The following is a 23,203-nucleotide window of genomic DNA, read 5'->3' as shown; positions in this document are numbered from 1 at the left end:
AACGACGTGTTGACTTCACTGTCCACTTTCTCACAAGTGTTGAAGTTGATGAGGGCTGGCCCTCGATCATCCTATGGACAAACGAAGCTCATTTTTCTCTGATGGATTTGGTGAGCATGCAGAATTGCAGAGTGGGGGATCTTCACCCCCAGTCACTGTGCATGAAGTTCCTCTGTATGGTGAACATGTCACCATATGGTGTGGTTTCACGACTACGTTCATCACTGCCTCATTCTCTTTTAAACAGGTTGGCGCTCAAGACCAAAGACGTGCAATGTGAATGGCCAGCGTTAGTGCACTATGCTTCTCCAGCATGTCGTACCCCCCCCCCCCCCCCCCCACCCTTACAGCAGAAAGATTCATTGAACTCAACAGGTTTAATACAAGATGGGGCCCCACCACTCATCGGTTGTGAAGTTCAAGCGCTTCTCCGAAACACATTTAGAAACCATCGAATTATCAGACAATCATTTCCAAATGCTTGGCCGGCATGATCACCTGATTTCACTCCCTGTGATTTCTGGTTGTGGTTCTACCTGAAGGATAGGGTTCACCAGGGGAACAGTTACACATGTATTGATCTGAAGCATAGCATATCAAGAGAGGTAGTCATGCTTCGTTCTGCTGTGCTGTGCTTTCAGACTCTTCTGAACACTGATGGCGCAATATTGACCTGATATTGTAGCAGTAATGGTACCAGTATGTAATGGTATTGCTGATTACTAGCACCACATTAAAAGTGTTTCAGCTAAATTGATTCTGCGTTATTTCTCTTCCCATGTCCTTGACATAAATGATACCAAGTTTCGTCCTCGTGTGGTAATTAGTTTCCATGTTATAACATTTTAAATAAGGAAAGTTTAATTATAACCACATGGTAGTTTGTCACATAAGCTGCAAGAAATGAACACAACACTTTCACAATCACACAGTTTCTCTGTGCTCTGTCAAAACATATGTTTTTAACGTTTTTGGAATTACGTTCCATGTTGGAAGTCTTGATCCTTGAATTCCCTTGTTGGAACATAGTTCACACCCACTTATTTGTTGTTTTCATTTCTATGAGACGTCTATGTGGCAACTCATCTGCTTGCACTATTTATCACATTTACTTGCGGCGGTAACGTATTCTTACCACATGACTCATATTCTATAACCAATGCAAAGTATGACAACTGCCAAGAATGCAGAAAGAGAACAAATATTTCAATGACTGGACGGACAGTTCATAATGTTGCGAAGGAAAAAAAAAAGTCGAACGAAGGCGTTTTGACTACGGATCGCCCGCATGGTGCTCCAACCCTGGGACCACTTGCCCACAACGCCTGCTACTTTATGATACTTCTTGTTCTTGGACCATTCACTGTTTCCATTTTGCTTTTTTTAAAGTTCAGTATACCTTCTTCCTGGTTTCGTGCTTGATCTGTGTTCAGTTTTTGACGGGCTGTCCACTGGGCCATCTTACCACTAAATCTGAGGGCTGTGCGATGGGGAGTTTCCCATGTGAGGATATCATTCGACCACAGATGTACTATCGATAAGTTTGCCGACTGTCAGTTGTGTGTTATCTTTGACAATTGTGTCACTTTAGTGTTTTGACGTATAATGCGAGCAATTGGTGGAGATAACAGTACATCGGGTGATGCGTTGTTTATAGTATCAGGTGGTGTTGTAGTTTGACAATAAATAATACAAAATGTGGAGTCCAACTCACGTTTTAGTTACAGGTGCGTCTGTTGTGTTTGATTTACGGAAGTGTGTATATTTCTTAATGTTTGGATGCATTAATTTCCGTTGTCGTTTGTAATGTTACGGTATGAACCTTTAGGATTCCATAACCGTCAGCAATGCTTTGTTGTGTCTGTAGTGTAGTTTTAATGGCATGCATTACCAGGTTGGAATGTCCTGTAAAAACACAATTGTGTCGTGTGCTGATATTCAACTTTAGAACGTATATACCGAATCTATGTATTTGGGTTGGGTAGGTTTGTTGGTTCATTATGCATTTGGAGGCTATGAAAGCATTAATTATGGATATATAATTACAGACCCTTGCTAAGAATTTTGTAGATCTACATTGGGGACGTATAACAGCTCATCGATAGTTATTACTTCCGTTACGCGTGTTTCATTGCAACATCGTGTATTACTTGTGTTATGGAAAGCAGTATGTGAAACAAATGTTGCCGGATAACTTTTGTGCTTCACTATGTGTTTTCACTTTGCATAAAAGTATCCATAGTATAGCTGATTGCGTTTGTTGTCTTTGTCATATATTGCAACGAGACTAAAGTGTTTTTGTTATGAAACTGTTGTCAAAAATATTACTACTTGCTTAACAAAGTCGGTCGTGGAAAAGAAACTGCAGTTAATTTATTTCCAAATTTGCTAGACATTATTGAGAAAGTGAGATTCTTTTCGGCTTTATGTACGTTTTTTGCCATTCTTTCTGGAACTGCTGGCAGTGAAGTTATATGGAGAGGGTACACTAGTTCATTTTTACAAGAAAGATATGTAATCAGATGTGACAGTCAGAGAATCATTACAGTATTCCCTATAATTACTTAGAAAAGTCTAAATGATCATATTAGGAGGTTTTACATCATTTCGCGTGTTCTGGACTTTTTTAATGCTATAATTTTTGATGAGCACCCAAAAAATCAAGTGTACCACAGTGTTTCTACTAATAGATTTCCATTTAGTGTAGTGATTTAGGGCGCTAAACGGCGAGGTCGTCAGCGCAGCAAGTTCTCCACTGATCTAGCAATGACACTGTGTGTTAATATGAAGCCTTTGTGTTGTGTTGAAGTACTTCATCTTCACACTTCAGGATTTAGGAGTGGATAAACAAGACCAATCACCTTCTGACCTAACCTAGATCTCAAGATAGAATCAGTGTGTCACAGCAACCCACATTCCGAAAACTGATATAGATGCAAAAATAGTAGTGTTATTGTTCTGTTCTTTTTCTGTTCATGTGCATTTACGTTTATATGCCACATCATCACATTATGAAGACATCAAGCATTGATAGGCTCATTTTGCCTGAATGGCTGGCTGTGACCTTAATTCATTGTTGTGGATGAGAAATACTTAATTACTTTATCTGTCTTGTGAGTTGAATGTGGTGTGGATTGTGTTGTCAGTTTACATCAAGCCACTATTTGTCTTACATTGTTCTGAAAATGTTATATCACACATCATGGTCTATTCTTCTGTCTTTGGATAGAGCCAACTCGTGTTAGTGATTTCATGCCTGTCTTAACAGCAAAATGAGATCTCACAACAGTCTGATATAACTCAGAATAGGGAAACAAGGTCTAAGGCTGCACCCATACAGCCAGAAATAGTGAAACATCCAAGTTCAGCTAGGGGGGAAATGAATGTTGTATTACAAGAATATGTGGAAAGGTAGTAGATTGCCAGTTTGATGTGAAGTAGAACATCATTTTAATTGTTGAGATAAGATAAAAATAAACTTAGCTCAGCTGGAAACGGAACAGGTGGTTCCATTGTCATTGGTGGAACAGTTGCATTCTGTTTTTCAAAACTCAAAAGCTAATATAACAAAAAAAGATAAATAGAAATAAATTAATAATGCATTGATGATCATGTGCATAGTTGCTTTACCTTCTCATTAAAACTGAATATCAGAACTTTGCGAAATGAGCTGTTAATCCTCTTTAAAACCGTGAGACACTATGGGACAGCAAATGGACATAGCATTGAATGCCCAGCAGCATTTCACAGAAACTCTGTGAAATGTGTCCATATTGTCTTTTGAAGACATTGAATTCACATAATTACAACAATTCCTTACATGGTGAAATATCAATGAATGTAACGCTATTAATATTTAGGCTACTTACAAAAATTACAATCAAAGACTGTCACAGGCAGAAAGGAATTGTCACAGGTGGGACAGTGCGAAGTAGAATCTGTTTTCATAAGTGAAAATTAATTTGGTATGCTAATATGTAGATGAATCGGCAGTTAAAGTTTTAAGACCACTTCCTCTTTTAAATAACTTTGTAGTGTGTTGTTACCTATGAGTAAGATAAATTTCTGAACAGTATTACTTTAAAGTCTGAGTACCTGATTATTTGATTTAAAAATTCCACCATCAAAAAAGCTGTCAAACGCAGATTACTACTCGCTGAAATTTGAAAAAGTCTAAATTTCTGGAAAATTTGTGTTTCTAACGTGCTTGGTGCCCAGACTTGGGACAATAGCAAGAACTTATTCAAGCTTGATGTAGGATACATCCTTCTCATCAACTTTGAACACCTACAATGAGCCCCTTGATCTCATACATATAATCTGTATTCGTGTTTTTTTTCAAGAGCTCTCCGTGGAATTTCAGCATACCCGTATTTGTCTGTTACCTTTCTTGCAATATGAAACTCCAACAAAATTAATGTTCTTGGCATGATCTCTTTGACAGCTGGTTCTAACTCTGTAACTTCTTTGAGAAATGTGTCTGCAGCCCTTCATCAGTTATCTCAGAAAGTGCATAGATGAGAGTGTGTATATTGGATGTAAGTTGAGAAACTCAGTTTCAGTATGTAGATGCCCTTGCTTAAAGCGAAAAAAAAGCAAGCTTCCTTTATTGTCATATTCATGTAATGTTTCTGAAAACTAACTCTTCTTCTCAGTTGCTGGGTCTTCAGTATTCACATCCTCGATACTGATTATATCAGTTGTGAAAAAGTTTTCTGTTGTGAGCAGATTATTACCTATAAGTTGACCTCAGTCAAAACAAGGCCCCGGGAGTAGACAACATTCCATTAGAACTACTGATAGCCTTGGGAGAGCCCATCCTGACAAAACTCTACCATCTGGTGAGCAAGATGTATGAGACAGGCGAAATACCCTCAGACTTCAAGAAGATTATAATAATTCCAATCCCAAAGAAAGCAGGTGTTGACAGATTTGTCAATTACCGAACTATCAGTTTAATAAGTCACAGCTGCAAAACACTAATGTAAATTCTTTACAGACGAATGGAAAAACTGGTAGAAGCAGACCTTGGGGAAGATCAGTTTGGATTCCGTAAAAATGTTGGAACACATGAGGCAATACTTACCCTACGACTTATCTTAGGAGAAAGATTAAGGAAAGGCAAACCTGTGTTTCTAGCATTTGTAGACTTACAGAAAGCTTTTGACAATGTTGACTGGAATACTCTCTTTCAAATTCTGAAGGTGGCAGGGGTAAAATACGGGGAGCGAAAGGCCATTTACAATTTTTACAGTAAGCAGATGGCAGTTATAAGAGTTGAGGGACATGAAAGGGAAGCAGTGGTTGGGAAGGGAGTGAGACAGGGTTGTAGCCTCTCACCGATGCTATTCAATCTGTATATTGAGCAAGCAGTAAAGGAAACAAAAGAAAAATTTGGAGTAGGTATTAAAATCCATGGAGAAGAAATGAAACCTTTGAGGTTCGCCGATGACATTGTAATTCTGTCAGAGACAGCAAAGGACTTAGAAGAGCAGTCGGACGGAATGGACAGTGTCTTGAAAGGAGGATATAAGATGAACATCAGCAAAACGAGGATAATGGAATGCTCCCTTCTTCTGTGTCTCTATGCCAAGAATGATCTTCCAGATTTTTCGCATAGAACTTAGGCCTAAGGCATGCATACAATTAAACTGGTTCTTTGTTTCCAATGAAGCAGAGATTTTATTCTCAGATCCGAAGTTTTAAACTGCTTTCGGGGGGGAGGGGGGAGTAGGAGGAATTTGGCAATGGGATGCTTCTCACAGCATGCTGGACCTGGGGATCCCTCCTCCTCTCCCAGCCAGTCAGATCGTCCACCTTTTACTTTGTTTTTAATTACTATTATTTACGGGTAGCCTCTGTAGCTGCTGTATCCAATTTTACTTTTTCAGGATTGTCCATTCATATAAAAGCATTGATGAATGAAAGACCTTTCTTCTCCTTGCTACTAAGTGATACAAAGGAACAGTTCAACAAATTGTATTACTAGCTCCAGATGGCCTACCTCATGAACAAGGGACTGAAGACTTCACTGTCTCATATTCTCCTTCCTCTATATGAAAAACTGGATCACAATTCCTCAACGTATAGTGTGCACTAGTTAACAGCTTTCACCACCTATTTAAACATGTTGATTTTAGTTATCTCTCTTATTTCCATGGGCAGTCTGTTGTCAGGTCATGGCTGGTGCTTGGACAGCTCAATAGTAGATCACTTGCCTGTGAACGAAGAAATCCCAGGTTTGAGTCCCAGTCCAGCAGAGAGTTTTAATCTACCAGCAAGTTGCAGTCTGTTGTGGGGTTTGGGTCCCTGGTAGAAAATACTGCCTTTAATTTGTTGCTTAATTCTTTCAATGCATGCTCTCTCTTCCTTGATCATCAATAGTAATAATTACTTGAGTTGTTATTAATGTGCATAATGGATTAGGAGATGTAAACAGATGGTGCAGTTATAATCCTCAGTTCCTCAAACAGCTTTTTTATAATGAACCCAACTTTTGTCTTTAGTTGAGTCCTTTTCTGTGGTTTGAATAATGTCCATTTTTAGTGCATTTGACTCGCAAAAGATGATACTGTGCCTATGGATTAAGTGTGCATAGGAGTAGTATGTAATTGTGGGGCATGAGGCATTACACACTTACGACAGGACCCTACAGGTGAACCTCTGCGTCCTGAAACACTTATTGCAGGCACATGTTTCTACAAATTCTCTTGGTTTGGATTCATTCGGGCTGGTCTTGTTTTCAGAAATGTTAGATTTTCTGGTGCGACTTCAAGAACATAATCTGCTAAATTAAGTTAGGTTAATTTCCACAGCCAGAATTTTTTGAAAAGGTGCCTAACCACTAATGGACAATTTCAGCGTTTAGCTATTTGCAGTTTGGTGTCAGTTTTTGGTTGAGATGCTTTTAAAGCTTGTATCAGAAAAAATCAGTGCACAATAACAACATAAAATTTGAGAGTCCCAAATTTGTAGGAATGATATTCAGACTGTGTGCTGCAGGATTTGCATTGTTAGTAGTGTTAGTGGCATGACTTGCCATTAGGCACCAGTACGTGTACAACAATGTAGGGTGGAAACACAAGCATCAGACAACAGTGTGAATTACAATTGCAGACAGTCAACATGGATATGGACGAGGTGAGCAGGGCTTTAATCATAAAGCTGTTTTCTCAGAACAAAAAAAATAGTGGTGCTGCCCTTTGTGAGAATCTACACATGAAGGGAATACGGGAACACTGTTACATTTGGGGATCATGACCGGAAAAAAAATATTCATTGAGTTCCCCTGCATAGTGAACGCATCACCAAGTGGTGTGGCTTTATGGCACAGTTCATAATTGGTCCATTTTTCGTTGAGGAACTCTGACCTTAAGGACCAAGGACATGCAGCATGAGCAGGACATGTTACTGTGACCTGCTTTGCAAACATATGGTCCCTGTTCTATGGGAGGAGATGCTTTGGACTCAACTGTTTTGATGGATGATAGAGCTCTGCCTCACATTGCTTGTGAGGTCACTCGGTTACTCTGTAACAAATTTGGAGAAAACCGAATCATTGATCCATCACTACAAACTGCGTGGCCACCCACACCACTAGATTTGAACCCGTATGGTTTCTGGCCCCCGAGGTTTCCTGAAGGATGTGGCTTATCAATGAGACACTAACATACATTAGAGGTTGAAGATAGGGATAGTGGGGGAGATAACCAATATCCCATCTGAGGTGTTATGGGCAGCAGAAGAGCAAACTCTAGTGCAGTTCCAGGCTATCATGGATGCAGATGGTCGTGACAAGGAATGTAAACATGGTACAGAGTTAATGAATGTTAATCTCTCATGTGGAAATTAAAATTTCTTTCTTTCAATGATTTATTCATTATTTCTCTTGTGCATGTCCTTATAAAAGTTTTCATGAAGTTTCATTGTCCTACTACCGCCCGTTAGTAGTGAAGTTTAATTATAACCACACTATTCATTGTAAATAGGAGTGTCACATGCTTTGTACTGTTCTGTGTCATCAATTACACTGTACAGTGGGATGTTCAATGTAATAATTTCTTCTTTTCTTTTCTTTGCAGTCCATAGAGCCAGAGGATTGCTGACTAAAGGCAGGAATGGTAATGCTTGTTACAGTATTCAGCGTTTTGTAGTTCTATTAGGCAATCAGTTTTGCATGTGTTTGCAAACAGATAATTTTATATACGATGTACAATTTTATTACAAGAACCAAGTACACATAACATAACAACAGCATTGACTTAGCATCAGAATTACACCTGCACATGAACATTGAAACAGAGGAAGGGACAGTCCAGGCAGAGTCCATTAATAAGCAAAGTTAGTTATAGCAAAATCATGGAACAGTTCTAGATGGTAAGGAGAACCTTCACTAAGCACCATTTATGCTAGACAGCCTGAGTTGTGCTGCTGATGTATGGCTGTTTCCATGTGGTCAGCAAAGGTGCTAGCAGCCAAGCGAAACATGTGCTCTTATTTTGGGCTCTCTCTGGTGGCACAAGAAATGAGCTCTGTGGTTGCGGTGACTGCATATGTGTGCACACTGCCACATCCTTCTTTCCCCCAACACCCCCCCTCCCCTCCCCAAAAAAAATCTCTTTCAGGGAGGTGTCACTCCAGGTGTTGATGGAAGAAGGCAGAGAGCCAAACTGGCAGGGCTGTTGGCTACAAACTGATCTGGCCAAAGAGGCCACATGGTCTGCAAGGTGACTGTGTGTCAGCAGCATGGCTGCAGGTGCGTATTGATGACTTCACCTCCACTGACTCATCAGTCTCCGATGAGGCATCACCATAGCAGGGTTGGGCCGTCAGCTCTCTCTGCCCCAGTTGTGCATATGGCCAGAGGGACCTGTATGATGGTGAACTGAGCATAGCAGTTCATATGGGTAACAGGAGAAACACACTATTTGGGAAGGGGGCTATAAATACGATGGGGGGGGGGGGGCGGCGGGCAAGGCTCGACATGTGCTCGAGTGGGAGGGCCACATCCTCGTGGCCTCCATCAAACATCTTGACGTTGTTGGTGCCAATCAGCTCCTCAAGTGGCAGCACCTCAGGCCTCAGGAGCTGTGCTTGCAGGCGGGGTGTCTTAGCTCCCCACTGTGGATGCAACTGATTCTGATGGTGGGAGAGCGACACCTCACCAGTATCCACGGTGAACATTTGCTGAGTGTGCACCATTGCCAGTGCCCGTCCAGGTCCCCAACCGAAAGTCCATGCCCAGATGGGTGACCAGAATGTATCGTAATGGGTGCATTTACACTTCAGGCTGTGGCACAGCAGGTGCAGCAGAGTCAGGAGCTGCCAGCCATAGAGTACCTCCACCTGGCTTCTGCCATGCAGTGGTGTGGTCCTAGATACTGAAAAACAGAGGCAACACTAAGTCTTCTGAGAGTCAGTCAAGCACTTCTTAACTGTGCTGTATGCTTCATGCTTACACAAAGTGGGTAATAAGATAGCGGGAGCAGATATCGTGAAACAACACCAATAAAAAGCTGGAATTAAGCTCGGCAGAAATTTTTTCTAACGATCTAACAGTGTTCAGAAAGGGTAGATTAAATACAATTGGCAGTGGAGTATTTATTGCTGTCAGAAGTAGTTTGCCTTGTAGTGAAATCGAAGTAGATAGTTCCTGCAAAATAGTATGGGTAGAGGTTATACTTGACATTCGGACTAAACTATTAATTGGGTCATTTTACCGACCCCCTGACTCAGAAGATATAGTTGCTGAACAGTTCAAAGAAAACTTGAGTTGCATTTCAAATAGGTACCCCACTCATACAATTTTAGTCGGTGGTGACTTTAATCTACACTTGATATGCTGGAAAAATTATACATTTAAAGCTGGCGGCAGGCATAAAACATCATCCGAAATTGTACTGAATGCTTTCTCAGAAAATTATTTTGAACAATTAGTTCATGAGCCCACTCAAAGTGTAAATGGTTGCAAAAAGCATACTCGACCTCTTAGCAACAAATAATCCTGGACAAATAGTGAGTATCGTGACGAATACAGGGATTAGTGACCACAAGGCAATAGCTGCTAGGCTGAATAGCGTAACTCCTACAACCGTCAGAAAGTATATCTATTTAAAAAGCTGATAAAAATGCTCTTAACGCCTTTGTAAGAGACTGTCTGCACTACTTCCAATCTGATATGTAAGCATAGAAAAGTTGTGGAATGATTTCAAAGAGATAGTATAGACAGCAATTGAGAGATATATACCACATAAATTAATAAGTGATGGTACTGATCCCCCATGGTACACAGAATGGGTTGGATCACTGTTGCAGAAGCAGTGGAAAAAGCATGCCAAATTTAAAAGAACACAAAATCCCCAAGATTGGCAGAGTTTTGCAGACGTTCGAAATATAGTGCGTACTTCAATGTGAGATGCTTTCAGTAACTTCTGCAATGAAACTCTGTCTCGAAATCTGGCAGAAAACCCAAAGAGATTCTGGTCATACATAAAGCACACTAGTGGCAAGACACAATCAATACCTTCACTGCGCGATAACAACGGTGAAGTCACTGATGACAGTGCCACTAAAGCAGAGTTATTAAACACGATTTTCCAAAACTCCTTCACCAAAGAAGACAAAGTAAATATTCCTGAATTCCAGTCAAGAACAACTGCCAATATGAGAAACATAGAAATAGATATCCTCGGTGTCACAAAGCAGCTTAAATCATTTAATAAAAGCAAGGCTTCTGGGACAAATTGCATACCAATCAGGTTCTTCTCAGAGTATGCTGATACAATAGCTCCATATTTAGCAATTATATACAACCGCTTGCTCACAGAAAGATCCGTACCTAAAGACTGGAAAATTGCTCAAGTCACACCAACAACCAAAAAGGGAAGTAGGTGTAATCTGTGGAATTACAGGCCTATATCACTAATGTCGATGTGCAGTAGGGTTTTGGAACATATACTGTATTCAAACACTATTAAGTGCCTCAAAGAAAACGATTTATTGACACATAGTCAACACGGATTCAGAAAATATCATTCTTGTGAAACACAACTAGTTTTTTATACTCATGAAGTAGTGAGTGCTATTGACAGGGGATGTCAAATTGATTCCGTATTTTTAGATTTCCAGAAGGCTTTCGACACTGTTCATCAAAAGCGTCTTCTAACCAAACTGTGTGCCTATGGAATATCGCCTCAGTCGTGCGACTGAATTCATGATTTCCTGTTAGAAAGGGCACAGTTCGTAGTAATAGATGGAAAGTCATCGAGTAAGACAGAAATAATATCCATTGTTCCCCAAGGAAGTGTTATAGGCCCTCTATTGTTCCTGATCTATATTAAGGACATAGGAGACAATCTCAGTAGCAGTCTTAGATTTTTGCAGATGATGCTGTCATTTACCATCTTCTAAAGTCATCAGATGACCAAAACGAATTGCAAAATGATTTAGATAAGATATCTGTATGGCGTGAAAAGTTGCAGTTGACACTGAATAAAGAAAAGTATGAAGTTATTCACATGAGCACTAAAAGAAATCTACTAGATTTAGATTATGCAATAAGTCACACAAATATAAAGGCTGTAAATTCAGCTAAATACTTAGGGATTACAACTACAAATACCCTAAGTTGGAACGATCACATAGATAGTGTTGTGGGTAGAGCCAACCAAAGACTGTGATTCATTGGCAGAACACTTAGAAGGTGCAACAGGTCTACTAAAGAGACTGCTTACACCACGCTTGTCCGCCCTATTCTGGAGTATTGCTGTGCAGTGTGGGATCCGCATCAGATGGGACTGATGGATGACATCGAAAAAGTTCAAAGGTGGGCAGCTTGTTTTGTATTATTGCGAAGTAGGGGAGATAGTACCACAGACATGATACATGATGTGGAGTGGCAATCATTAAAACAAAGGCCGTTTTTGTTGTGACGGGATCTTCTCATGGAATTTCAATCACCAGTTTTCTCCTCCAATTGCAAAAACATTCTGTTGGCACCCACCTACATAGGGAGAAATGACCATCACGATAAAATAAGAGAAATCAGGGCTCGCACAGCAAAATTTAAGTACTCATTTTTCTTGCATGCCATTCGAGAGTGGAATGGTAGAGGGACAGCTTGAAGGTGATTCATTGAACCCTCTGCCAGGCACTTTATTGTGAATAGCAGAGTAATCATTTAGATGTAGATATGAACTGTGGGTCATTATTGTAGACAATCATCTCGAACAGCCCGTAAATCCCGAAGACCTTGTTGAGAGCCTACACAGTAGCTTCTGTGGTGATGCAGCGCATATGGAGGACATATGAGTAATTGGACAGTGCGTCAGCTATCACCAACCACATAGAATTACAGAAAGGGCCTGTAAAGTCAAGGTGGAAGCAGCCCCATGGCTCATGGCTGACTTGGTGTTGGCCACCTGCTGTTTGGCACATGGACATTCTTCTCAATCGTCAAAACGATGTCAGGCTAGTAGACAAAATGTCATGGAAGACCTTCATGCAGTTCATACCCCAGTGGCCACAGTGTAAGAGGAGGAGGATACAAGCCCACAGGGCCGGAGGGACGATGAGCCAGGGGTCACTTGAATCAGTGCTAAGGAGGAGAGTGCCATCAATTGCCTCCAGCTGATGGTGGAGGAGGAAATAATTGCAAAGTGGAGCAGACTCCTTGGTGGGCAGTCACTTGCGCCAACCATTGTACAAAAAATCAACCGTCTGTCGGAGTATGGAATGTTTCCAAGTGGTCTGTACTTTGTGATGGACCTTTACAGGCTGTCTAACCACCATGTGCTGGAAGTGATAATCAATCGGGGGGGGGGGGGGGGGGGGGGAAAGTTCTTTGGCTTTCGTCAAAATCTGGGTTGCGTCCCTTCAAGTGTAACAACAGGTCTGCATTAGGATGCTATGCCGCAGATGTATAATGCATCTCATAGTGATACTCACTCAGAAACAAAGTTCAGTGATGGAATCCTTCTGCAGTCCTGCTCAGAAGTTGGGAACAGGAGCCAAAGGATGCCACGAGTGGCTTATGGTCAGTGATGAGGTGGAATTTGATGCTGTAGAGGAAAACGTGGAACTTCTGGACTGTGTACATAAAGGCTGAGCCTTTCTTTTCTATATGAAAATATTCACACTGAGTGGCTGTCAGTGTTTTGGAGGCAAATGTGATAGGCTGTTTGGAAGTGTCAGCATTCCTCTGAACTGCACAAACACCATGTTGGGAAGCATCTGTTGCAAGCACTAGCAGTTTGCCCAATGTCAAGTTAATGAGCCAGGGCATGATGTTTTCAGCAGTGATTTTATGTGGGCAAATACTGTTGCAGTCTACAGACCAAACAAAAGGAGCACCCTCCTTTACACAACTTGTGCAACGGATGAATGATGTCCACTTTGATAGGTAGAAGTTTCAAAAAATAGCTGACTTTGGACATAAACAATTGGAGTTCCTTCAGGTTCTGCTGTTTAGGTAGTTTATTGATTGCTGCTATGTGGCATGTCATAGGTTTGATGCCATCCTTCGAAAGGAGGTGGTCCAAATATTCGATTTCTACCTGAGAAACCTTTAACTCGATTGTAGTGTAGGCCCACCTCGTGCAATTTAATGAACAGAATCCGTAGGTTAGCGATATGGTCCAACTGTAAGGAAACCATAACAATAATGTCAAAAAGATAGTTTGCACAGATAGCAATGCCTTGCATTAAGTATTCTAAAAATCTCTGGAAAATGGTGGGAGCACTCATGATGCTGAATGGCAGGTGTTTATAACAGTCCAACCCAAACGGGGTGTTGGTAACTGGGATCTGTTGAGAGGAAGAATTTAGCTGAAGCTGCAGGTATGCCTTCACCGAGTCAGTCTTTGAAAAACACTCACCACCAGGCAGTTTCACAAGTATTTCTGCAGGTCAGGAAAACTGATTGCGCATCAATAGCAGATTTAAAATCTCCCCACAAACAAAATGCTCTCATAGCCTTTTGGATAACAAGCAGAGGCATAGCCCACTGGCTGGAAGGAATGGGTTCAATGATGCCCTGGCTCTGCAACCTGTCCAGTTCTTCCTTGAAACCCTGCTACAGGGCAAATAGAATAGGCTGAACATGACAGAACTTTCAACGGCTGTCAACTTCAGGGTTATGTGGGCCTTGTAGTCTTTGGCAGCATCTAATCCCAGCAGAAACAAGAGACCCTAACTCATGGCATAGGTCATCCAGTGCCTGGAACGGGTTGGAGTCAGAACTCATGGCAGAGGTGATCCAATGCTTGGAATAGGGTGGAGTCAGAAATGAGATGCACAGCGTGCTGAATTTGAAACCCAAAAACTGTGACTGCATCAAAACCAGAAATGTTTTCAGATATTGTGATGGCGACAGCCAAAAACGTTACTGCTTTCATGACATGTTCATTCTCAGTGTTGAACGGGCCTGGCTTTGAACAGGGATTGGCCAATTGCTGTAACTGACTGAACGACAATTGGTGGAGGGCAGAGAAGGGCAACATAAGCAATGATAGGTTTCAAGATTCACTGGAGACACAAAGGACCCTGCTATCAACCGGGAAATGGAATAGCAGCTTAACATAAATCTTGCAGGGAAACGTGAAGGTCCCAGCTGCGCAGTGGTACGACGCTGTGACACTCCAGAAACTTCGTGACCACATCTGGGGCACAGAATAGAGAGTAAATGGAAAGGAAAGTTGAGGGTGACACCTTTGATTTGCATGAAGCCATACTGAAACCAAGTAAACGCGAAATGATAGCTGCTTACTACTATGGCTCGAAATATACATTCTTACAGAACAGAAATAAGCTAACTGAGTAAATGAATACTTTTACGAAAAGAAATGCTAATGAAACAAATTGTGATAAATCTTTACTTAAAAACTTATCGCATGAGCTTTTAAATTAATTACTATTTGCATTTACATACAGTGAACTGCCAGTGCTTTTAGCTTCAGGTGACAGTGAAGCTGCTTTGTTTTGTAAATATCAGTTCTTTCTTTGCAGCAGTTTTATTTTACTCCTTAGTTTTTCCTCTCTTGGACTGTGAACTAATAAATACACTTCACTCCCAACAGAAACAATTGTTGTTGAACACTCTTCAGGGGTTTCAGGGTATACCTCAGTGCTGGAGTTTTCATTTGTGTTTTGAACCGGATAGTAAAGCTAGGCATTACTTTAAATTAAGACAGTAGGCTGATTAAAATTTAATTTTTCACAAATGATTTGAATGATGCCCAGACCTGTAAGTTCGTTCTAACATTTTATTTAATGTAAATCATGTTTGTGTAATAAATGACGATTGATAAGCATCGTAAAGAAATTTCTGTCAACTTTGTCCAAAATATGAGATGTGTTCAGCTTTTCCATTATGTAACTGTTGGTGTAGGATGTCTTCTTTTTCTTCATTGTCTTCCAGCCATAAGTACTACAATAACTTGTGGTTACTAGTTTGAGAAACATGCATTTACTTCCATGAACTGTTCATGACTGTTGTTATGATAAATATGACCCCACTAAGTGTAAATCGTCAACTGTAAAGTAATTAAAGCTTCTAATTTTATATTCGACATTCTCATGTACAGCTTATTATAGCTTCCTGTAAAATTATATACAAACCCAAATTTTTGTTTGCCTTTCCTTTTCATGCCTTTTGTGAAAGTATTAATAAATACAATATAGTAAACATTATTTCTGTTTATTTAGCAGTGTAACATAAAAATTGGAAACAGAAAAGATAAAATAACTTCCATGGACAGAATCGAATCTGTGACCCTTGCCTTACTATTCCACATTCTTGCTACTACGCCACACACTGCTTACAACTTGTGCTACCATAAATGGCTCATCCCTCACCCAAGCCACACCAAAATTGCTGTTTTCTTTTAAATGCCTGGCCATGTGAAACTCTGACTTCTGTCTCTTGTACTTCAGGCCAAGCGCTGCACATACTGTAAATTTGGATAAAACCGGTAATCTGTTTGTGAGCTGCAGGCAACTTGTGTGTGATGTGCTCAGGCAGTGCCCTAAAAAAAATATCTTAACTTCCAGTTTCTCTGTACAGGGTGAGATTGGCTTTCCTTCCAATTTCAAAAACAGTTATGATATGTTAGCTACATTTAGTATACAGCAATGTGCACCTAAAATGAACCAAACGTAAAGTAGCCAGTGACCACACTTTAGTGCAAATCATTCAAATTTTGCACTGCAGGGTGCTTGGAAATTAAGTATTACAGTAACTATGACACATAAAGAACAAGTAAACACTTCTTCATCAAGCTGTGGTATGAAACCGTAAGACACAAAAGAAATCAATTTTGTATGTCAATTATTTTCCTCGGGATCGAATGAGAGATGATATATACAGTTGTGAAGGAGATGTGCAAATGTGAAACATGTCGTTTTTAATTTTGGAAAGAAATGGAGAGTTTGATGAGCTTTTACTGTTTACAGCAAGAAAATCAGGAAACTTGTTTTTCTCATGTACTGCTATCAGCTTTTTCTAGCTGGTTACTTTCCTGTGTGGCCTTTTCTCGTACTACTGCTCATTTAATGTTTTTAACTTTTACAGTACATCAAACAACTGTTTACTTGTGGGTAAGCCCAGTAGCTAAAATGCGCAATTAATAGAGTAAACAAAACGTGTCTGTCTGCCTTTGACTTCAGACACAGCTGTTTACTTGGTTTCAGTGTATAGTCTCTGTTCTGTGTCCGAGGTGTAACCACATGGGCAGCTATGACAAATGACTGCCACATGGCCATGTTTGTAGCGAGCCACACATCGCGCCTGCTGGTAGGGGTAGCGGCTATGGCCCATGCATGGAAATAGTTAGGTCACGAGGGAAACCTGTGTCTGGAAGAGTTGTAGTCCAGTTGTGAATCAGATGAAAATGACAAGGGTTTCAGTGAATGATGTCTTTGCTGTAGAACCAAACACATTGCTGATGTGTACATTACATCCTAAAACTGTTAAATCCCAGCCTGTGTGACTTTGAATGCCTGAGCCACAGCTAAGACCACCTTGATTGTAAGACCTATTAAAAGTATCGCACCCCTATGTGCCCCTCTGCCTGGAGCAGAATGGACTGTGGTGTCACATATCTGGAAGCCGGCATGTGATTGGTTACATGAGCACAAATAAACCAGCACTTCCAACTTAAACCCCAGAGATCAGCTATTCACACTTGATAGGACTGGCCTGGCTTCTTTTGTGCTGGTGAAACTTCATATGGGAAACCACAATATGGATTTGTTTAAGATAATAAGCACTGAGCAACTCAAATACCCGAGAAAACAACAATGCTGCAGGGTCCATTAACAGAGCAAGTTTCTGAAGCAAATCAAATGTTTCAGGACAAGAAAAAGGATTTTCGCAAAATTGGGTTCACTACCTAAAATGTCACAGAATACTGTTCGTATGAGTCCCAATCTTCCTTTACCTCTTGGAATGGTGGAAAGCTGGGGTGAAGGTGGCATGCCAAGGGCAATTGTGGAAGGACTGTGGCACCTTGCAAAGTCGTAACCAACTGATAAAGAAAATCTAACTGGTGCTGTTGTAAAAACAGAACCAGCATTGGAGCCACTGTGCTCATGGAACACGTGCAGATGCAGAAAGAACCTTGTCACCAAAACTGTAGTATCTACAGTTTTATTACAACAACCAAGTGTACAGAACATACAACAGTAGTGGCTTAACACCAGAATTACTTCTGCACGTGAAGATTGAAACAGAGGAAAAAACAGTCCAGGCTGAGTCTGGTAACAGGCAAAATTCATTATAGCAAAAGCACTGAACAACCCTAGTCGGCAGTGATGTCTCTCACTGAGCACTATTGATGCAAGTGAGAGTGGGCTGCACTGTTGACATGCACCTGTCTCTATGTGACCAATGGAGATGCTGGCAGCAACCGAAGCACACCCTCTCATTTTGGTCTGGTACTGGCAGCACCATGTGTGAGCTCTGTAGTTGGTATATCGGCATACATGGGCGTGTTGCTGCACATCAGGAAATGTGTGTTGAATTTGCCCTTTTTGTTATCGTAATGTTAAGTTCTACAATGTCCTTACTGTGCAACACTTTATTATCAGAGGTCAATTGGTGGCTGCTGGTGTAGTTTAAAATTCAGCACTTCCCCATTATTTGTCAAATAAAGTCAGTCCAAGGCTTGGAGGCGTATTGCAGCAAACTTCAGTGGAATTGTGATATAGTTTACCTCACGACAAGTAAAATCAAGCAAATGCCGTGATGACACGAGTGAGTACTATGTTAATTATGATGTCACTATCAGCATGTTGCGATGTGCTGAAAAGAGTTAGTGAAATTTAGTGAAAAAATGGGATAAATCTGTTTCACCAGATACATATTAATAAATACCTTTGTTGGGCAACTGTAGTGAACTGTATTAGAAGCAATGGAAACAGGTGTGGACACCAGTTATGTATCATAAGCGTTCTGTAAATTATATACTTTTTTGTGTACTCGCAGAGCTTAAAGAGAACAGATGAAACAATTGTGTAGGGAAAATAGCACCCAATAACTGGGAATGGTTTGTGACAGATGATTATACACACACACACACACACACACACACACACACACACACACACACACACACGGGGTACTAAAAGGAATTGCCACTAAGACCACATAGAGTGAACATTCCAGAGACAGTGAGCCAAGTACTGTCACTGAAGGACGTCAGGGCTAGTTTCAGTAGAGTTTATAGTGACAGCTGTGAACAGTGTGCGGTGGTGAAATTCTGTATTTTGCTTGGAAAAAGTGGAATAGGAATGCTTTAATAGTTAAAAATGGCGTACAAGGACCTGCAGCCCGAACACATGAAAATGTTGAAAACATTCGTGCAGTCATCAACAAAGATTGTCAACAGACCATTGAAGAATGACAGATTTGGGAATGAAAATGGCTCACAGATTCGTGCCATAACTGATATTGGCTGAACGAAAACGAGATCGCATGAGAGCATAGTGTGCTTTGACTGAAGAGTCCCAAAATGATCCAAACTTTTTTTCAAAAATTATCTCAGCTGACAGAAATTGGTGCTGTGCTTACGATCCTGAGTAAAAGCGACAATCAAGCGAGTGGAAGACTGCAAGTTTGCCTTGCCTCAAGAAAGCTTGTCAGGTGAAATCAAACATTAAGACAGTGCTGTTTTTTTGTTGTTGTTGTTTTTTATGTGAAAGTGGTTGTCCATTCAGAAGCACCAGGCTTTCTACTTGGTGGTTTTGAAAATAATGGGCAACAGTGTGCGATGGAAGTGGCCTGATTTGTGCCAGTCGGATGACTGGTTTTTCAATCATGATAATGCCCCTTCTCATACAGCCCTGTCTGTACAATTCTGGACCCCATATTCACCAGACCTTGCCACATGAGACTTTTTTTGTTTCCTAGAATAAAAAGAGACATGAAAGGAAAGTGTTTTGCTAATGTTAATTTCAACCATGTTTTCAAAAATGGAATAAAAATTAGACAAGTTTATTACTGCAAGTGGAGAGTACTTTAAAAGCATGAGAAGGTTTGTGCTTTAAATGTGAATAAATAAGTTAAAAAAAAAGATGATTCAGTTTCTTTTGGGTTCCCGCTCACGTACAAAAAAATCAGAAAGAAACTGAAGACAGAATTGTTTTCATAAAGGGATAGAGGGTGGGGTGAGAGCGGGCGGGGGAGGGGGGGGGGGAGAGAGCGAGAGAGAGAGAGAGAGAGAGAGAGAGAGAGAGAGAGAGAGAGAGACATGAAACGGTTCACTGTGCAGGTAAGAGACACAGCACTTTAGAAAGGGAGGGGCTAATTAGTTAGCGAGTTAAGGACATGTTTGATATACCATATCACTTATAAAAACCATGATAACTGTGCGTAAATTAAACATAGTACATTGGACATTATGCAGTGATCAACCATAACATTATAACTGCCTCCTTAATAGTGTCCACGTTAGACATATAAAGCAGCTGCAAGTGCTCATGAAGGAAACTTCCCATCGCACTCCCCTCAGATTTAGTGGTAAGAGGACCCATTGGACAGCCTGTCAAAAACTGAATACAGATCATGAATGAAAACAGGAAGAAGATGTACTGGACTGTGGGTGGGAGGGGGGGGGGGGGGCGAAGAAGCAGCAAAATAGAAACAGTGAATGGTCCAAGGACAAGAAGGGTTATATAATGCAGCCAGTTAGAGAAATGGCATTGTGGATAAGTGGTTATGATGTTTGAGTGACAATGGGATGAGCTGTGTTCAAATGTTCCTTCAGCCAATTTCTTTTTTTTTCCTCGCTGTTTGCTTTATTCAAATTTGTGTCTTTGTCATGATGTAACATCCATTTACAACAGCAAGGTGTCAGGTAGGGACCTATAGAGACAGTTGATTCTGACAACTACTCTGTTAGCAACTGAAAGGAAGTGTATTTCAAATGGGAACTGCAAACGTTTGATGACCAGGTGACAAGTCAGCCGAATCCCCCACTGGGAAACATGTCTGGTTTGCAGTACATGGCATTAGTGGCAGTACATGTGTTATGTAACAGGAATCTCGTATAGACACATCTAATTTGTATGGCGGGTGCTGCTGTGTCCGATATAGGTGTTTGTATGAATGTGGATGTGATCACTTCCAGGTAAATGATGAAAACATAACATTTTGCCAAATAAGCTGCAACAAAAGTATAAAACAGTTTCACAATCACACAGTTTCTCTGTGCTCTGTCAAAACATATGTTTTTAACGTTTTTGGAGTTGTGCTCTGCTTTGGAAGCCTTGACTCTTCAATTCCTTTTTTTGTAACATAGTTCACACATGTTTATTTGTTGTTTTCATTTCTGTAAGATATTTATGTCGTATCTCGCCTGCTCTCACTATTCATCACATTTACCTATGACAGTAATATATTTGTACCACATGACTCATATTCTATAACCAATGTATAGTATGACAACTGCCGAGGCTACAGAAAGAGAACAAATATTTCAATGACCAGATGGGCAGTTCATAATGTTATGAAGGAAAAAACATATGGAACAAGAGTGTTTTCAACATGGCTCACCCGTATGGACTCCAACATTGTGACCACTTACCCACGACGCTGACCATTCACTGTTTCTATTTTGCTTTTTCCCGCAGTTCAGTACACCTTCCTGGTTTCGTGCTTGATCTGTGTTCAATTTTCGATGGGCTACTCACTGGGCCATCTAACACTAAATCTGAAGGGGATGCCATGAGGAGTTTCCCTTGTCAGTACGCACCAAGCAAGGTGGTGCAATCATAAGACACATTTCATGTATTTGGAAGGATTGCAGTTAAAGACCCTGTCTATGCATCCAGATTAAATTTTCCATTATATCCCTAAGTTGCTCAAAGTGAATTTGAGGATAGTACTTGTGAAAGGACATGCTTGATTTCCTTCCCCCTCCTTCCACAATCAGAGTTTGTGCTCAGTCATTAACGATATTGATATCAACAGTGTTAAATTCATCCTAGTCGCCAAATATGGGGTGTCTAGGAAAGTTGCTTTCTCGGATCGCTAGACAGCATTCAAACAAATTGTATTAATGAGTTTTATTACAAATGGTAAAGATTACTTTGTTCATTACACAGATGTGTTGCAAGCAAAGGGTGACCTACAAAATAAATAAGCTTCTTCAGTATAAACGACTCCTAAGTCGCTGCCATACAAGTGCCTAATCTTGAAGCTACTCTTCTACGGGGCTGTGACCAGCCAGACACGGCACTTATGTCCTCTTCACCTAGGGGCACTTCTGTTGCATTGTCGTTCTGGAGAGGGGTCGCTCAGCATGCTATTGGCTGACCTCTTCTCACAGTCATCTCTTCTCCATCGTTCCCAACTGGCGTGCTGGTGCTTGACCTAATGCCGTAACAAAGAGGATGTTAAACCATAACCTTCTGTCCTTTGTTGCTTAGTAGTGGCTATTGACAGGAGACACCATTTGTCCATGTATGAGTATATTATGAGGAGGTAGTATGTGAACTCTGAGCGTACACTTGGTTGCTTTCCAAATAGACCAATGTGCTTTTCAGACAACTGGAGCATTATAGAAGCCTTGTCATATGAGGAGTTTGTCCTTCAGGAAAATTCCATGCCCACTGAAGCAGCCATCATTCATTAAAGGATGCCATTAGTCTTTGACAAGAGTGATGTGATCTGATTTCAGAGTGCCTTTTGTAATAGTTATATGCATCCTATATACTGCGAAATGGCCTCATTATGTAATAATGCCACTTTTCACCTTCAGGTGTCCAGAATGCACTTGTTATGCATGGGTTTGCTGGAAGATGACTTACCATGTCATAACCATCCATAGTGAGAGAAGCATTACTACTGTGATGAGACTGCATGTTGAGATTGTTCCATGGCACCATCACAATCTGCTGATGTAAATAATAGACTCGTTTAGACAAAGAGAATGCACATATTGCTCATTTGCAACAGAGATGACCCTTTGTGGCAGTGTGTGGTAAATGATGAGCTTCAAGTAGTTGTGCCTTCCCCAGAATTGTTCTCCACTAACAGGTCCATCACAAAAGAAACTAGTGAAACTTTTGTTGTGTAATATTAGTATGCACTGGTTTTTTTGACTTTGAACCATGTTCTTATGCTCTGATGGGTTTCATCAAAATCAGTCAACTTTCAACTGCTTCTGTATACATGCTCCACAAGCAACCATATGGTGCATGGCAAAGGATACCCTGTACCACTACTAGTCATTGCTCTTCTGTTCACTTGCAAATAGAGCAAGGGAAAACTGTGTACATACTCCTGTATGAGCTCTAATCTCTCTAGTCTTATTTTCATGGTCCTTATGGGAAATGTACATTGATGACAGTAAAAGAATTCTGCAGCCAGCCTCAAATGCTAGTTCTGTAAATTTTCTCAATAGTGCTCCACAAAAAAGAGCATCATCTTCACTCCAGTGATTCCCATTTGAGTTCCTGAAACATCCCCTTAATAATTGTGCATTGTTTGAACCTACCGGTAACAAATATAGCAGCCCATCTCGGAATTGCTTTGATGTTGTCCTTTAATCTGACCTGGTGCTGATGGGAGACACTCAAACAGTCCTCAATAGTGGTTTCTCACTAGTGTTCTGTATGCTGTCTCCTGTACAGAAGAACCACACTTTCCTATGATTTTCCCAGTATACCGAAGTCAGTCAGTCATTTGCTTTCCCTTGTACAGTCC

The 23,203-nt window shown here is 40.7% G+C and overlaps 1 protein-coding gene across 2 annotated transcripts in view; it reads left to right on the top strand.

Annotated features, from left to right (window-relative positions):
• Positions 1 to 1,599: 1,599 nt before the first annotated feature.
• LOC124555528 (rab11 family-interacting protein 1) overlaps positions 1,600 to 23,203 on the top strand; it is a 105,986-nt gene continuing 84,382 nt past the window's right edge. For both annotated transcript variants that reach the window (XM_047129482.1, XM_047129481.1), the window contains exons 1-2: positions 1,600 to 1,727; positions 8,082 to 8,120. In XM_047129482.1, the coding sequence (XP_046985438.1) occupies positions 1,697 to 1,727; positions 8,082 to 8,120 (70 nt within the window). In that variant the 5' untranslated portion in view covers positions 1,600 to 1,696. The remainder of the gene's footprint in view (positions 1,728 to 8,081; positions 8,121 to 23,203) is intronic.

The sequence above is a fragment of the Schistocerca americana genome, chromosome X (assembly GCF_021461395.2).
Source record: "Schistocerca americana isolate TAMUIC-IGC-003095 chromosome X, iqSchAmer2.1, whole genome shotgun sequence".
In the NCBI taxonomy this organism is placed as follows: domain Eukaryota; kingdom Metazoa; phylum Arthropoda; class Insecta; order Orthoptera; family Acrididae; genus Schistocerca; species Schistocerca americana.
Note: the sequence above shows the minus strand (reverse complement) of the source record. Positions and strands in the feature narration are given on the sequence as shown.